We start from the raw sequence: 18,032 nt of genomic DNA on the forward strand, positions 1-18,032 counted from the left end.
GGTCTTGATACTCTTGCTGGAATCCTTTATAAGAGGATAAAACAGAAGCTGAGAGAGATGAAATTCAGAGAATCTCATGGAGAAAAACCCCAGAGAAGCTAAGAGAGGACCCACAGAAGCTCAGAGAGGAGGCCACTGAAGCCAGAAACTGAAAACAATGAAACTCAGGCATGAAGGACCAGCAGACACCAGCCATGTGCCTTCCCATGTGACAGAGGTGTCCCAATACCCTGTCTTCAGAGCCCAGGTATTGTCCTGCTGATGTCTTGAGTTGGACATTTTCATGGCCTAAATACTGCAAATTGTGTTAATAAACTTCCGTTGTAAAAACCAACCCATTTATGGTATATAGCATTTAGCAAACCAAAAAGAAACTGAGGATAAAAACAGAGAAAAAAATAAGATACGGCATATAAAACCCAAAGGATAAAATGGCTGAAGTAAGTACTATCTTTACAGTAAAAACACTGAATGTTAATGGATTAAACTCCCCAGTCAAAAGAAACAGACTGGCAGAAGGGATAAAAAAATATATATGAACCACCTAAATGCTTTCTACAAGAGACGCACCTTAGACCCAAGGACACAAATAGGTTGAAAATCAGAGGTTGGAAAAAGATATTCCATGCAAACAGTAACCAAAGAGCTGGGGTAGCTATACTAGTATTGGACAAAAGACTTTAAATGCAAAAATATTATAAAAGACAAAGAAGGACACTATATGTTAATAAAGGGCAATTCAGCAAGAAGGAAAAAAAAATCATGTATATTAATGCACCTAATCAAGGTGCCCCAAGTACATGAGGCAAACAATGGCAAAACTGAAGGGATTAATGAACCTCTCTACAACAGTGGGAGACTTCAACACACCACACACAGAGAGAACCTAAATAATATGATAAAAGAACTAGATCTAGCAGACACATATGGAACACTGTGCCCCAAAACAGCAGGATATACACTCTTCTCAAGTGCTTATAGAACATTCTCCAAGCCAGACCACGTGCCAGGGAACAAAACAGATGTTGATAAATTTAAAAAGATTGAAATTACACAAACCACTTTCTCTGATCATAATGGAACAAAGCCAGAAATCAGTAACAGCCAGAGAACCAGAAATTTCACAAAAATATGGAGGTTAAACAACATGCTCTTCAACAATCAGTGGGTCACAGAAGACACTGCAAGAGAAATCAGTAAATATCTTGAGACGAATGAAAATGAGAACACAACATAGCAAAATTTATGGGATGCAGTGAAAGCAGTGCTGAGAGGGAAATTTACAGCCCTAAATGCCTACATTAAAAAGGAAGAAAGAGTTAAAAGCAATGACCTAACTGAACAACTAGAGAGACTAGAGAAAGAATAGTAAACTAATCCAAAAGCAAACAGAAGAAAAGAAGTAACAAAGATTAGAGTGGAAATAAATGAAATGAAGAACAAAAAACAAAAGAGAAAATCAATAAAAACAAAAATTGGTTCTTTGAAGGAGATCAATAAAATGGACAAAACCCTTTGCTAGACTAACAAAGACCAAAAGAGACAAGATGCATATAAAATCAGATATGAGAGGAGGGGTCATTACCACTGACCCCAAAGAAATAAAAAAGATAATAAGGGGATACTATAAACAACTGTATGTCAACAAACTAAAGTTATATGAAATGGACAATTTCCTAGAAACATACAAATAACCTACACCAACGTGAGAAGAATTAGAAGACTCAACAAACCAATCACAAGTAAAGGTATTAAATCAGTCATCAAAAATCTTCCAACATCGCTAGAAGTAAATACCTGAAACTACCAAACTCCAATCCAGTAGCCTTGACTCTTGCAGATTACAAGGGGTGACAGTGTGATGATGAAAACCTTGAGGATCGCACTCCTTTTATCCAGTGTATGGATGGATGAGTACAAAAATGGGGACAAAACCTAAATCAAAAATAGGGTGGGATGGGGGGTGATTTGGGGGTTCTTTTTTTATTTTTATTTTTTATTCTTATTCTGATTCTTTCTGGTGTAAGGAAAATGTTCAAAAATAGATTGGGGTGATGAATGCACAACTATAAGATGGTACTGTGAACAGTTGATTGTACACCATGGATGACTGTATGGTATGTGAATACATCTCAATAAAACTGAATTAAAAAAAAAATCTTCCAAAAAAGAAAAGCCCAGGACCAGATGGCTTCACAGGTCAATTTTACCAAGCATTCTAAGAAGAATTAACAGACCAATTTCTCTTACGAATATAGATGCAAAAACCCTCAAAAAAAAAAAACCAACAAATTGAATACAACAGCATAGTAAAATTATACACCATGATCACGTGGGTTTTATCATAAGTATGCAAGGGTGGTTCAACACAAGAAAAGCAATTCGTGTAATATACCACACTAACTTGCATTGGTGTAGAAAATTTGTTACAATCAATAACACTTTTTTGTAATTCTGTTTTTACAACAGTGGTTACATTCGTTACAAATGAAAGATTACTAAAGTTGCACTATTACAATTGTCCACAGTTTACATAAGAGATATTTTTCCCCATATTCCTGACCTATTATTTTTTTTCATGCATATCTTTATTATTCATCTACCCTGTGATGGTTAGGTTCATGTGTCAACTTGGCCAGGTGATAGTGTCCAGGTGTCTGGTCAAGCAAGCATTGGCCTAACGGTCACTGCAAGGACATTTGTGGCTGGTTAATAAACCAGAAGGCTGGTTTATTAAATCGTTGGTCAATTGGCTGCAGCTATGATTGATTATATCAACAAACGGCGTGTCTTCACAGTAAGAATGCAATCAGCTGGATTTAATCCAATCAGTTGAAGACTTTCAAGCAAGACAGATAGAGGACCTTCACTTCAGCTAACCAGCGAAGCGTTTCCTGAGGAGTTTCCTGAGGAGTTCATTGAAGTTGCCAGTTTGCTGCCTGCCCTCCAGAATTGGAAATCGTGCATACCACAGTTAAATGAGACACTTTTATAAATTCTCATGTTTACAGATATCTCTTGTTGATTCTGTTTCTCTAGAGAACCCTAACTAATACATACTCACACACTGGATAAAGGGAGTGTCAGTCACAAGGTTTTTATAATCACATGATATAAGCTATATAGTTATAAAATCATTAACAAAGATCAAGTTTGCTGGATTACAGTTCAGGTATTTCCTTTTGGCTATTCTGATGAGCTAGAAACTAAAAAGAAATATCTATATAATTGTATTAGTTAGGGTTCTCTAGGGAAACAGAATCAACGAGAGATATCTACGACTACAAAATTTATAGAAGTGACTCATGCAGCTGTGGGTATGCAAGTCCAAATTCTGTAGGGCAGTCAGCAAACTGTCAACTCCAAGGAAGATGTGCGATGAACTCCTCAGGAAACGAACCGGCAACTTTGATGAATTCCTCAGGAAATGAACTGGGATCCTTGACGAACGTGTTCGATGAACTCCTCAGGAAACGAACTGGCAACTTCGACGAACTCCTCAGGAAACGCTTTGCTGGGCAGCCGAAGAAGTAGTGAAGGTCCTCTATCGGTCTCACTTGTAAGTCTTCAACTAATTAATTGGATTAAATCCAGCCAATTGCATCTTCTCATTGTGGAAGACGCCCTTCGGTGAGTCATCAGTCACAACTGAAGACAAATGACTGATGATCTAATAAACCAAGCACAAACCTCCCTGCAGCAACTGTTAGGCCAGTGCTTGCTTCAGACAGCTGAGTACTATCACCTGGCCAAGTTGACACATGAACATAATCATTACAATAACGATTCAGTAGCCCTAATCGTCTGTCAAATCCTAATTTCTGAGTTACACTCCCTCCTCTCATTTGATCATTCTCTCAATCTTCAGGGATATGTGAGCAATGACTATTTTAGGTTCTTTGAGCTGGAAACGGGTGTTGGCCTTATGGGAGAAAGGAATGAAACTGGATGTTTTTGGAGAGACTGGTACCTCTGGGTTTCAGGGCTTATCTGGCATAGGAACAACCTGGAGGCCTTACGTTTCTGGGGAAAAAAAAAAAAAAAAAAAAAAAACTTACTAAGTAACACATTTGCAGAGTCTTAGAGCCCAGGGTATTCTTTAGGGTTTTCAGGAATCCTGTTGGTTAGGGCTTGGCGCTGTGGCAATCAACAATATTTGACTGCTTGCATAAGAGTAACCTCCAGAATGACCTCTTGTCTATCAAAAGGACTTTAAGGACAGAATGACAAGGAAGAAGCTGCTAGACTGTGTTCTGTATATTCACGCTGTAAATCGAGGAGGAGGAGCTTGATCAGAAGCAGTAAGTGGGATAAGTGGCAAGGAGAGCAGGAGGGTCAATTCTTGGGGGTCTATTTAAGAATAAATTTGATAACCCACCCTCAAATAAAAATGAGAGCAAACTCTATGAAAGCAGGAGGCTCGGCCTCTCTGTCACCTCTACAACCCAAAGTCTACATTTACCAAGCAGCCCCCACACTCAGGAGAATCTAACTGACTTTCTTTGTGCCTCCTGGAGCCAGACTGTAAATATTGTTGACTTGTGGGCCATAAGAAAGTGGCCATAAACAATATATAAATGAATGAGTGTTGCTTTCCTCCAATAAAAGGTGCAGCTCTTCAATGAATGCTAAATGTAGTTGAACGAAGATTCTGACTTTTAGTATGCAGAAAAGGATAGCATGACTGCCCCCATTCAAGATGGCAAAGAGACATTTCAGGGCTCCATTACCCCAGAGAAGATCTGAACAACCAGCAAGAAGTGCAAGAAACATTTTTCTCAAAGCTCCAGAAAACAGTTGAAGGATTTCAGCAACAGGACACAAACTGAGTCAAAAAAAAAAAAAAAAAGTCTACTTAAAGCAGTAGGATCTTGTGGACCCGATTGGCCTCTCACCAACTTGGTGGGGAGCCAATCCACACTCCCAGTGCAGATCCCTGGGATCTGCAAAGTAACTCTCTTGCACACCTGGGAACATGTATTTCTGATCAATCTGTCTGGTGACGGCTTGAAGGACTAGCCTCCCAGAACTTGTCCTGCATAAAGGAGGCACACTGAGCTCTCCTACAGAACACTATGGGAGAGAAGCAAATCATGCTGCCTTGGGGATTGCTGGCTGTAGGACATACAGTGCAGTGCCCAGGATGGTGGGAAACTGTTTCCTAGGGAAAACGGGACATTTGAAACTGTGTAAATGGGGGAATTCCTAGGGCCACCATATGCTCAAGACAAGAGACACAGGTAGAAAGGATCAGGGAGGCCGTGACCTGGAGCTCTTCTCCAAACTCACTGTACGGATAAACCCTGAAGGAGAGCACTCCCACAGGTCAATCTGCAGATTGGGAAACGTGTTTTGTTTTGTTTTCCTTTTTTTTTGCTAGCTCCTGGCAGTTAAGGAAAGTTCTGTCATAAGACTAGCTGGATACAAGCTTAAGGAACAGACACTTCTAGAGTGGAATTTCCACTCTGAGGTGGAATTTCAAAATGGCCGAGTTTCAACAAATATCAAAACAGGAAACAATGGCCCAGGTAAAGAAGAATAAAGCATTAGAAATGATCAGTGAGGAGGACCAGACCTGGGATGAACCAGACAGACTTAGAGAAAGAAGAAAGAATAAAGAAAAGTCAACAGACCCCGAGGAGCCTGTGGGAAATCATCAAGCGTACTGATATTTACATGTAGGAGCCCCAGAAGGAAAAAAAAAACAGAGAAAGGAGCAGAGAGAACATTCAAAGAAATAATGGCTGTAAACTTCCCAAATTTAACAATACATGAATATACACATACAAGACACTCAACGAACTCCAAACAGGATAAACCCAAATAGACCCAAGCTAAGACAAAGTATAATCAAACTGACCAATGCCAAAGACAAAGACAGAATCCTGAAAGCCTTAAGAGCGAAGCAACGTATCACATACAAGGGAGTCCCACTCATTAAGATTAAGTGCGAATTTCTCATCGGGAACCATGGAGGCAAGAAAGCAGTGGGATAACAGATCTAAAGTGCTGAAGGCCAAAAACTGCCACCTAAGACTTCTATATCTAGCAAAACTGTCTTTCAAAAATGAGGGAGAATGAGGCTAGAGAATGGAGAGCAGTTGCTTAATATGTCCAGAATGTTCAGCTTGAACTTAAACGTCTGGAAACGGATAGAGGTGATGGTGGCACGTTACTGTGAGTATAATTAACAGTGCTGAACTGTGAGTGAATGTGACTGAAAGGGATAGTTTAGAGTTACATATGTCACCAGAAGGAAAGCTTAGAGGTGAAAACATGGGAATGTATAACACAATGAATCTTGTGTGAGCGATGACTGTGATTCACAGTACCACGATACAAAAGTTCTTTCATGAATTAGAACAAGGAGTTAATAATAAAGTGGTATATGGGAGGGGAAAAAAAAAAAAAAAAGAGGGAGAGATTAAGACATTCCCAAATAAATAAAAAAAAAAACTAAGGGACTTAATCACCACTAAACCAGCTCTAACTGAGATGCTAATCAAATTTCTGCAGGTTGAAAGCAAAGAACAATAGACAATAGATGGAAGCCACATAAAGAATTAAAAATCTCCAGTGAAAGTAATGACATAGATAAATAGAAATGTCAGTAGTACTGTATTTTTCAGTTGTAACTCTCCTTTACTTCCTATAGGATCTCAAAGGCAAAAGCACAAAATGTAATGATACATCAGTGGTTTGGGAGTCATATACATGTGTATATCCATGTAATTTGTGACAAGAACTACATGAAGATGGGGGTTGGAAAGATATAGGAATATAGTTTGCGTACACTACTGAAGTTAAGTTGGTATCAAAGCAAACAAGACTGTTACAGTTTAGAATGTTAAATTTAAGCCCCATAGTAACAATAAAGAAAATATTGGAGAATATGCAAGCTCACAGAGATAGAAATTCAAGCACAGGTTGCAAGAGGAGGGAGACAGGGAAAAGGGAAGTTAATATATAATGGGTGTAGGGTTGCTGTTTGGGAAGATGAAAAAGCTTTAGTAATGGAAGGTGGTGAGGGTACCTCAATATTGTTAATGTGATTAATTCCTTGAATGATATGCTTAGAGTGGTTCAGATGGGAAAGTTTACATTGTGTATATGTTCCCACAATTTAACAAAGAAAACAAAAGAATGAGCAACTAAAGAGACAACAATATTTAAATACAATACACCATTCTGGATGCGATACAGCAAAAGAGGAGAAAAAGCTCAAAGGGACATTACTGGGTGTCCTAGTTTGCTAATGCTGCAGAATGCAAAACACCAGAGATGGATTGGCTTTTGTGAAAGGGGGTTTATTTGGTTACACAGTTACAGTCTTAAGGCCATCAAGTGTCCAAGGTAACACAACAGCAATCAGGTACCTACACTGGAGGATGGCCAATGGTGACTGGAAAACCTCTGTTAGCTGGGAAGGCATGTCGCTGGCGTCTGCTCCCAAGTTCTGGTTTCAGAATGGCTTTCTCCCAGGATGTTCCTCTCTAGGCTGCAGTTCCTCAAAAATGTCACTCTCAGTTGCTCTGGGGGTGTTTGTCCTCTCTTAGCTTCTCTGGAGCAAGAGTTTACTTTCAACGGCCGTCTTCAAACTGTCTCTCACCTGCAGTTACTCTCTCAGCTTCTGTGCATTCTTCAAAGTGTCCCTCTTGGCTGTAGCAAGCTCGCTCCTTCTGTCTGAGCTTCTATAGTGCTCCAGTAAACTAATCAAGGCCCACGCTGAATGGACAGGGCCACACCTCCATGGAAGCTATCCAGAGTCATCACTCACAGCTGGGTGGGGCACATCTCCAAAGAAACACTCAAAGATTTACAATCTAATCAACACTAATATGTCTGCCCACACAAGATTACATCAAAGATAATGGCATTTGGGGGGATATAATATATTCAAACCAGCACACTGGGACATACAAAAAAAGTGTAATATTGACTATAAGCTTTCTATCAGTTAAATTTCTTGAACTTGGTAACTACACTTAAGGTGGCTACCTAAGTGAATATCTTTGTTCTTAGGAAATGTTTTAGTGTTCAGTATTAAGTGTTCAAGGAGCATGATGTATATACAACCTATACCCAAGAGTTCAGAAAATGGATGGACTGATAGACACACAGATAGACAAATGGATAGATAGATAGAATGATATGGCAAATGTAGCAAAAAGTTAAAATTGATGGATCTAGGTATCTGGAGGGATAGGGGTATACTGGAGTTCTCTGTATGGGGTTTGTATTACTTTTGTAACTGCCCTGTAAGTTTGAAAAGTATTTAAAAAAAAAAAAGTTGGGGGGGAAGATAGTATGTGTCAGGGGGGGAAAGGTAGGTTGTAATTTTGAGAAACGAATTCTAGACATTCCCAGTACAAAAACTGAACATATTTTCCTCTCAGAAGTACTGCAGATGTGTTCATCTAGAATTCTTGAAGAGAAGATTTTGCTCAACAAAGGAACTACACCTCACTTCTCAAGAGCCTTGCCAAATACAGTGCCTGTTGGGTTAGAGAGAGAGAGGGTAGCTAAAACAAGAATCACTCTGAACCTTAAAACCAATTTATTTCAAATAACTTCTCATTATCTTTCTGATTCTCAATATAACCGACTGAGCACACACTGCAATCTCCCCTTCCTATCCTGAAACCACACACACACACACACACACACACACACACACACACAAAGAAACCCTAATGAACAAAAACCCACAACTGCCTAACTGTGCTGGAAAACCTGCGGAAGTACGCTCTCTGTGGCTGAGAAATCATGAAGGATGCCTGAATTGTGGAAAAGGGGTGGATCTGACGGAAGATGGAGCCCAGAGCCTAAAGCATGGAGATGAACACTGCTGTTGAAGCTGGGAGAACACAAGAGGGCTGCAGGCCCAGACTGGGGACTCAAGGGAGAGGCCACAGATGATCCATCAGCCCAGGAGCGGGTTCAGCCAGGGAGGTGTCAACTCGGCACTCTCCTCTTCCCTCAGTGCCCTCCTCGGGCCCCACTTGGGCCAGGCAACTTGCAACAGGCATTTCCAGAAAGCGTAGGACCCTGGCTAACTGGCAATTCCCCAGAGGACAGGGAGCACCCCTGAACAGAAGGCCAGGAGTCAAAGGAACTCAGCCAGCAGGAAGCCCACTCCTCCTTCATCTCCTGGAAAACAGGAGAGCATTTATGTAACCTAAAAAGGCAGTTGGGGAAATATCCTATTTGTGCACACGATGCCAAAACATCAAGATAAAGAAGATATTTTAAAAAGTAGAGATAATACAAATATACAAATAGTGATGTCCGTACAAAAATACACTCCACAGATTTTGAAGTACACAAGTAAAACGAATTCCACACCAATCTACTGTTCCAGCCAAGTTTATAAAGTTTTCTGGCTCCTCAAATGTAAGCCAGAAACCACTAATATCAAGTCTTCTGTATCCCTTCAACCAATATGATGACATTTATAGAACACTGCACCCAGAAACAACAGAACATGAATCCTTTTCAAGTCTACTAGAAACATTTACTAAGAAAGACCATTCTCTGGGCCATAAACAAGTCTCAATGAATTTAAAAGGTTCCAAGTTATGCAAAATATATTCCCTTATACCAGGGCAATTAAATTAGAAATAATAACAGAAAAAGATCTGGAAAATCCCTCCCAAATATGTGAAAATGAAATAGCAAATCTTCTAAATAATCAACGGGCCAAAGAAGGAACCAAAAGGAAAATTAGAAAGTATTTTGAATAGAAAGAAAATGAAAATACAACACGTCAAAATCTGTGGGATGCAGACCCGACTCCCAGGGGTGTAAATCTCCCTGGCAATGCAGGCTATGACTCTCAAGGATGAATTTGGACCCGACATAGTGGAATTGAGAACATCTTCTTGACCAAAAGGGGGATGCAAAATGAAACAAAATAGTTTCAGTGGCTGAGAGATTCCAAAAGCAGTCGAGAGGTCACTCTGGTGGGCACTCTTACACACTATGTAGATAACATTTTTTAGGTTTTAATGTATTGGAATAGCTAGAAGTAAATACCTGAAACTGTCAAATTGCAACCCAGTGGCCTTGACTCTTGGAGACGATTGTATAACAATGTAGCTTACAAGGGGTGACAGTGTGACTGTGAAAGTCTTGCGAATCACACTCCCTGTATCCAGAGTATGGATGGATGAGTAGAAAAATGGAGACAAAAACTAAATGAAAATAGGGTGGTGGGGGATGATTTGGGTGTTGTTATTTACTTTTATTTTTTATTCTTATTTTTACTTTTCCTGGTATAAGGAAAATGTTCAAAAAATAGATTGAGGTGATGAATGCACAACTATGTGATGGTACTATGAACAGCTGATTGTACACCATGGATGATTATATGATATGTGAATATATCTCAATAAAACTGAATTAAAAAAAATCTGTGGGATGCATCTTAAGCAGTACCTAGAGGGAAATTTATAGCACTCAATGCCTCTATTGGAAAAAACAGGAATGTCTCAAACCAATAACCTTAAAGAAAAGCAAATTAAACCCCAAGTGAGCATAAGAAAGAAAATAATAAAAAGAAGAGCAGAAATCAATGAAACAGAAAACAGAAAGACAAGAGAGAAATATCAATAAAACTAAAAGCTAGTTTTTGAGATCAGTCTAGCCAGACTGATCAAGATTAAATAAAAACAGAGAAAACACAAAATTACCAGTATCAGGAATGAGAGAGATGACATCACTATAGATTCTAAAGTTATTAAAAGGATAATAAGGAAATACTATGAACAACTTTATGCCAACAAATTAAACTATCTAGATGAAACACACAAAATCTTTGACAGAAATGACAAAAACTCATTTAAAAGGAAATAGAACAACTGTACACTGTGGATGATTGTATGGCATGTGAATATATCACAATAACACTGAATTAAAAACACACACACACAAAAAAGAAATAGAAGTGGTGAAAGCATTCAGAGGTTGATTGTGGCGATGGATGCACAACCATGTGGTGATGCCGTGAGCCACTGATTGTGTGGTGTGTGGGTGTAACTCAATGGAACTGCATTTTAAAAAAAAGAGAGAGAACCTGAATTTTCTACTGAAGAAAATTAAAATGTGGCTAAAAATCATCCCACAAAGAAAATTCCAGATCAAGAAGCCTTCATTGGCGAATTCTACCAAACATTTAAGGAAGAAATAATACTAATTCTACTCAAATTCTTTCAGAAACTGAAAAGGAGGGTATATTCATTCTATGATTCAACACTGCCCTGATACTGAAGTTATGCAAACACATTTTAAGAAAACTAAAAACAAATATCTCTCTGAGATACACAGATGCAAAAATTCTCAAGAAAACTTTAGCAAATTGAATCCAACAATGTATACCAAGTAGAGTTTATCCCAGGAAAGCAAGGTGGGGTTGACATTTAAAAATAAATGCAAAGTGCTACACTGAAAGACTAAAACAGAAACCACAGGAGGAATTAAAGCTATAAAACATCCAGAAGAAAACAAAGGAGAAAATCTTAGTGACTCTGGCTTTGGCAAAAATTTCATAAATACAACACAAAAAGCAAAAACACATTAAAAAAAAATCAAACTTGCTCTTCAACATACTTAAGGAATTAAAAAGTGAAGCCACAGATTAAGAGAAAATATTTGCAAAAGATATATCCAACTAAGGACTTCTATTTAGAATATATAAAAAAATCTCTACAACTCAGTAAGACAAAACCAAAGTTTAAAAACAGGCAAAAAATCTGAACAAACACTTCAACAAAGAAGATATATGGAAGTAAGCACTAAAAAGATGGTCAATATCACCTATCTTTAGAGAAAATCAAACCTAAACTACAATGAGATAACACTGCACTAGAATTGTTCCAACTAAAAAGACTAACAAAACCAAACCCACTGGTGATGAAATGGAGCAACTGGAACTTGTACACTGCTGGAAGGAAGAGAAAATGACCTGACCACTCTGGAAAAACAGTCCAAAATTGTTTTACTTTTTTAAGTAATCACACACTTACCATACAATACAACCATTTTACTCCTAGGTATTGTCCCTAAAGAAATGAAAGCAGGTATCCACACAAACACTTGTACTCAAATTTCCCAAAAGCTTTTTTGTAATAGCCAAAACCAAAAACAATCCAAACACCCATCAATCAGGAGAATGGATGAACAAAATGTACCATATCCAGACCATAGAATCCTATTCAAAAATAAAAAGTGAACTACTGGTACATGCAACAACATACATCCCAATTCAAAATAATTAAGTTGTGTGAAAGTAGCCAAGTTAAAAAAAGTATATGCTGTACAATTTCATTTACATGAAATTCTAGACAATGAGAAGTAATCCATAGGATCAGAAAGCACATCAGTGGTTGACTAAGGATGGCGGTAGGGAGGGACAGAAGGAATGTTTTAGGTATAATGTTTATTGACTGTGACAATGATTTTATGGATGTTTACAGATGCCAAAACATTTTAAATATTTAAGAGCATATTAAACACTTCAAATTTGTGCAGTTTATTGTAGATTAATTATACCTCAATCAAGCTGCAAAACAGGGAAAATAGAGCGAAGAGAGCAACAAATCAATCTAGGACAATCAGTATCAAGATATCCAGATAAAGAGAAGAATTCAAACACGAATTTTAAGCCTAGCTAATGATCATTCATGTGTACAAGGGTTGAATGGAAACATTTTGGTGCCTGCAATGACACAGAAAACTAAATTCTTAAGAATTCAATTGAGAATAAAAATCAAAGAAAATTTTAAGCCATGAAAGATGATGATTCAGAAAACAGTCTTTCCCACTGAAAAAAGGAATAAAAAATTCTCAGGTAAAAGTTTTGCAGCAAGCCTACAGAAGGGCCAGGGGTGACTAGAACAGAAATAAAGGAGGAGTCTCCAAAGGGGAGGCCTTGATAAAGTACATGGAGCGATGGAGAGTTGGGGGAAGGGGGATCAAAACATCTAAAAAGGGGAAAAAAGAATGGCAATACCAGGAAAAAAAAAAGAAAGCAGCACAAGAAAAGAAACAATCACAGTTGGCAACTGAATCTGCACACTGACAACCACCAACAAAACCACTTGATTTTTCAGCTTTTAAAACAAACCTGTATAGCCAAAGCCCTGAAAACGTGATTACGAATGCCAACAATACAAAAGTACAGATGACAAGCTTGGGGTGGAAAGTAAAGGCAGCTGGGGTAGAAAAGCTAATACCAAACCTTAGGAAGTAAGATGTCAGGATACTTTATACAGGTGATGGAAGTAAAGGCATATTATTTAAAAGTTATAAACTTTACCAACAGAAAAAATGAAGATAGTGACTTACTGTATCAGGAGAATAATGGGGGTGAGGGCTGAGTAAGTGACTGAATACTCTCCCATAATATCTAGAATTCAACAGAAAGGTCTAAAACCACCAGACCAAGCCTAAGCATGAAAATTCAGAGATAGAACCAAGACAATTAAAAGTGGTTCTCTGCGTTATGTTGAGCAAAACTAGCCAGAAACAAAAGGACAAATACCGTATGGTCTCACTAATATGAACTAACATTAATGAGGAAACTCTGAGAGTTAAAGTTGAGAACACAGATTATCAGGAGATAAAAAGAGGGCAGAGATGGGGCATTTGATGTTAAAGGAGTATAGAATGTTCAACAGAATTGATTGTTAAGGATCCAGAAATGGATAGCACAATATTACCTGATGGTAGCACAATATTACAAGTATAATGAACAAAGCTGAGTGTGAATATAGTTGAAAGAGGAAGGCTAGGGACATGCATGACACCATAAGGAAAGATAGAAGATAAAACTGGGACTGAATAACTTAGCAAAAACTAAAGTGATCAATGATGGTGGTTAAACGTAGAAATACAGGAAAGTTTTTGCTTGAGGGAGAACAAGTGAATGTCAACCTTGCAAGGTGCTGACAGTGAGATACTATTGGGGAAAAAAATACAATCAAGGCAAACTAGAGTCTACAGTAACACTGTAATATGCCTCTACTAGTATAATAAAGGCAATATACCAAAGCTAAACATCTATAAGACGGGGCTATAAGGCAGGGGTATGGGATTCTTGGTGGTGCTGTTGTCTGAACTTTTTATTGTATTTTACTTTTTTTCTTTTATTTTTTATTCATCAATTTTTTTTCTTTTGTCTCCTCTTCCTCTTTCTTTGTGGAAGAAATGGAAATGTCCTCATATAGATTGTGGTGGTGAATGCATAACTATATGATTATACCAGGAACCACTGATTGTTTACTTAGGATGGAATGTTTAAAAAATAAACATAAGGATACAAATGCTGGAGAAAATATGGAGCAAGGGATGTACCTAATCACTGTTGGTGAGGAAATAGCTTCCACAGGAAGCTAAGTATGGGGTTGCCATATGGTCCTGCAACCCCATTTTTGGGTATATACATGGAAGAACTGAGAACAGGGACACGAATGGACATTTGCACACTGGTGTTTATGGCAGCAGTATTCATGATTAGCAATGGATGGAGGTGGTGAACTGTGGCGTATACATACAATGGAATATTGAGCAGCTGCAAGAAGGAATGAAGTTGTGAGGTATGCCACTAGGTAAATGAATCCTGAGGACAGTACGTTGAGTGAAATAAGCCAGAAATGAAAAACATACACTATCACACCTCACTAATATGGACTAACTATAATGTGCAAACTCTGAAAATTGAATCTGAGAGCACAGATTATCAGGGGAAGGCTTACTGCAATGGTTCCTAGACTGTAAGATCTTATAGCAGTTACATCTATTCCTGACTTTCAACAGTTATTTCTAAATTCTGAGATGCTGAGTTCTTTGTGTATAGCCTGGTCAATCCCTGGAACTTCCGGTATCTATGTGACACCTGAAACTCAGAGCCAACTGGCAGCTATACCAGCATTACCCCATACAGCAAATATTAAAGAAGCTGAGGAAGAGATCACTCTTCAATTAGAGATATGAATAAAATGGACTTAGTTAGGACTAGGTAAATCAGACTAAACAGTAAAGGACGATAGTGACTGTGTTTTAAAACTTCAACTTCTGTGTGAAACCAAAGGAACAGATGTGAATTTGGAGGAAAATCAATATTTTCTGTAGCACATTATATAATTTAACTTGTATAGTCAGTTTATACAAACACCATAATTACATGGAACCCTGAATAGGGAGTGAGATCTGGTTTGTTTGCACAGGTTAGTGTGAAGCCCCATTACATCCCAGAGTAACTCAGGCGGAGAATAAAAAAGCATCTGAAAAGCCCTTCTTGAGGGATTGGGAAAAAATGTGGCAATATTAAACTTACCCAACTGGGGAATTCCTTAAATTCTCACAAGCATGGGGACTACCAATTTAGTAGTCTGAGCCCTCTATCTCGGGGCTTGCCCTTATGAAGCCTGTTACCCCAAAGAAAGGATAAGCCTACTTATAATTGTGCCTAAGAGTCACCCCCAGAGAACCTCTTTTGTTGCTCACGTGTGGCCTCTCTCTCGAAGCCAACTCAGCAGGTGGACTTGCTGGAGGGACATGACTCCCAGAGGTGTAAACCTCCCTGGCAACGTGGGACATGAGTCCTGGGGATGATTCTGGATCCAGCATCATGAGACTGAGAAAGCCTTCTTGACCAAAAGGGGGTAGAGAAATGAAACAAAATAAAGCTTCAATGGCTGAGACATTTCAAATGGAGTCAAGAAGTCATTCTGGACGTTATTCTTTTGCATTATATAGATCTCCCTTGTTAGTTTTTAGTGTATTAGAATAGCTATAAGTAAATACCTTAAACTACTGAATTGCAATCCAGTAGCCTTGGTTCTTGGAGATGACTGTTTAACTATAAATCTTACACGGTGTGACTGCATGACTGTGAAAACCTGTGGCTCATGCTCCCTTTACCCAGTGTATGGATAGATGAGTAGAAAAACGGGAACAAAAAGTAAATGACTAATAGGGAGGGTGGGAGGAGAAGGGATGTTTTGGGTGTGGTAGGAGCATATCGGAAGAAACGAAGTTATTTCAGGATATTTGTTTTTCCCATTGCTTTGTTTTGTTTCCTTTGGAAACGTTTTTTTTTTTTTTAATTTGATATATAAAGTTAATTTATAAAAGAAAAAAGAAAAGTTATAAAGGTATTTTAATAAAAATTGATTTTGGTGATGAATGCACAACTATATGATGATACTGTGAACAACCGATTGTACACTTTTGATAACTATATGGTATATGACTATATCTCAAGAAAATTGCAGAAAAAAAGTGGTTTTCTCTGGAGAGTAGAACTGGGAGTAGAATGGGAAAGGGAGCAAGGAACTGCTGCTTTTTATTTTAAGTGCAAGTTGCAAGTAAAGTTTAATAAAATTTGGTGGACGTTAAAAAAAAGTTAAAGAAAGTAAACATTTAGTTTGGCAGTTCCACAAGAAATACTGGGAATGTCACCAAAACAAGCCTTTGGTTCCCCCTCAGGTAAGAGGTAAGAAAGTAAAAATCAAGACCTTACCAACTAGACAAAATCAGTTCACACTGAAGGACAAATACTTCCTTCAAAAACGAAGAGAAGGGAGAACATGATTTGCCCCAGTATCTTCCCAATCCAGAAATTCCAAATAATGGTACAACAAGAGCAACAAACGGCCTCTCGCACTGGGAGAAAACCTTCAGGCATGGATAGTCAACAACAAAAAGCTCGCCGCCAGCGATCACTTTAGAAGATTGTTAAAGGCTGGCATCAACATCAGCGCATCCCTAACCCGCTCACTCAGCGGACCGGGAGGCGTGGCTTCACATCCTAGAAGCCTCTTCCCAAACCCAAACTGCGCGATCCCGGGAGGAAACAAAGCCGTGGGCGGGCCTTCCGGTCCCGAGAAAAAGCCGGGAGGGGAGGAAGCCTTGCTGACCCCGCTGTGCTCTCAACTCGCGCGCCCGGCCCTCCCGGGACCCTATTGCGAGTGCCGGCGCTCCACCACGCGTCGGATCGCGGCTCCCCGCGGAGCCAAAGGGGCGCCCCAGAGGCAGGCGGGGGACGCCGAGACTCGAGGGCCGGGGCCTCGGCGCGCTGGGGCCCCTGCTCCAGGGTGGCGTCCGCCCGGCGCCTCCTCACCTTCTCCTCCACGCAGTTGACAATGATAGACGGGTACTTGCGACTGAGCCAGCGGAAGAAGGCTGGGACTCCCATAGCGGTAGGTCAGCTGGAGGCGGCGGCCCGGCCCGCGGACGAACGTAACCAGAGAGACAGGCAGCAGCGGCAGCCGCGGGCACCCGCGCTTCCTCCCACGTGCTCGCCGGCGGCCGGAAGTGATGTCACGGCGCCGCCGCCGGGGAAGCCGGGAAAGGGGTGCGGCTGGTAGGGAGGTGTCGTGGTTGGGTGAAGGAACTCCGGCTCCCTGCCGGGCTGTTGGTGGCGGGGTCCCGGCCGGCTGGATAGCGAGAGCTAGGGCGGCGGTCCTCGCTGGGCGCGCTCGCTCTCTGTGGTCCAGTCCGGGAGGCCTAGGGGTCTGAGACACGGGATTCCTCGGGACCTCCCATCCCGAATGCTCGGGCTCTCTTGGAGTGGAATCCCCGCGCTCTGCAGGCCCCCGGTGATCAACTCCTTGCCTGTTTAGTCACCTCCTCCTTGGAAGAACCTATCTTATTTCACTCTCCTTCCTTCTCATCCATCTCACTCCAGAGTAGAATGAAAACATCCAACTCAGTCGTTGTTGTCTCTACTTCCTGGTTCTTCTTGTTTACGTGCCACATTATCTACCCTCCTATCCAAGGGAGCATTTTTAAGGATTTTACAATAATGATGGCTGGTTTGCATGAGTAACTCATTTTTAATAGTTACAAATTGAAATCTTAGCATTCAGTACTACCTTCCAGCTACACTTGTGGTTATAAAATAATTGCTAATAGCACTCTCCAGCATTTATTGAGCACTTACGGTATGGTAAGGGATTATAAATCTCAATCGTCACTTGAACCTTCTGAGGATACTGTTACCTTCGTGTAACATGACAAAGCCAAATTCT

At 39.8% G+C, this 18,032-nt stretch overlaps 1 protein-coding gene across 1 annotated transcript in view; it reads right to left on the minus strand.

Moving 5' to 3' along the window:
- Window positions 1-17,299, minus strand: part of XRN2 (5'-3' exoribonuclease 2) — a 95,940-nt gene extending 78,641 nt beyond the window's left edge. Inside the window, exon 1 of the mRNA XM_037811376.1 lies at window positions 17,123-17,299. Coding sequence (XP_037667304.1) covers window positions 17,123-17,197 — 75 coding nt within the window. The 5' untranslated portion in view covers window positions 17,198-17,299. The remainder of the gene's footprint in view (window positions 1-17,122) is intronic.
- Between the last annotated feature and the right edge of the window lie 733 nt (window positions 17,300-18,032).

Source organism: Choloepus didactylus, chromosome 19 (genome assembly GCF_015220235.1).
Source record: "Choloepus didactylus isolate mChoDid1 chromosome 19, mChoDid1.pri, whole genome shotgun sequence".
NCBI classification, from domain to species: domain Eukaryota; kingdom Metazoa; phylum Chordata; class Mammalia; order Pilosa; family Megalonychidae; genus Choloepus; species Choloepus didactylus.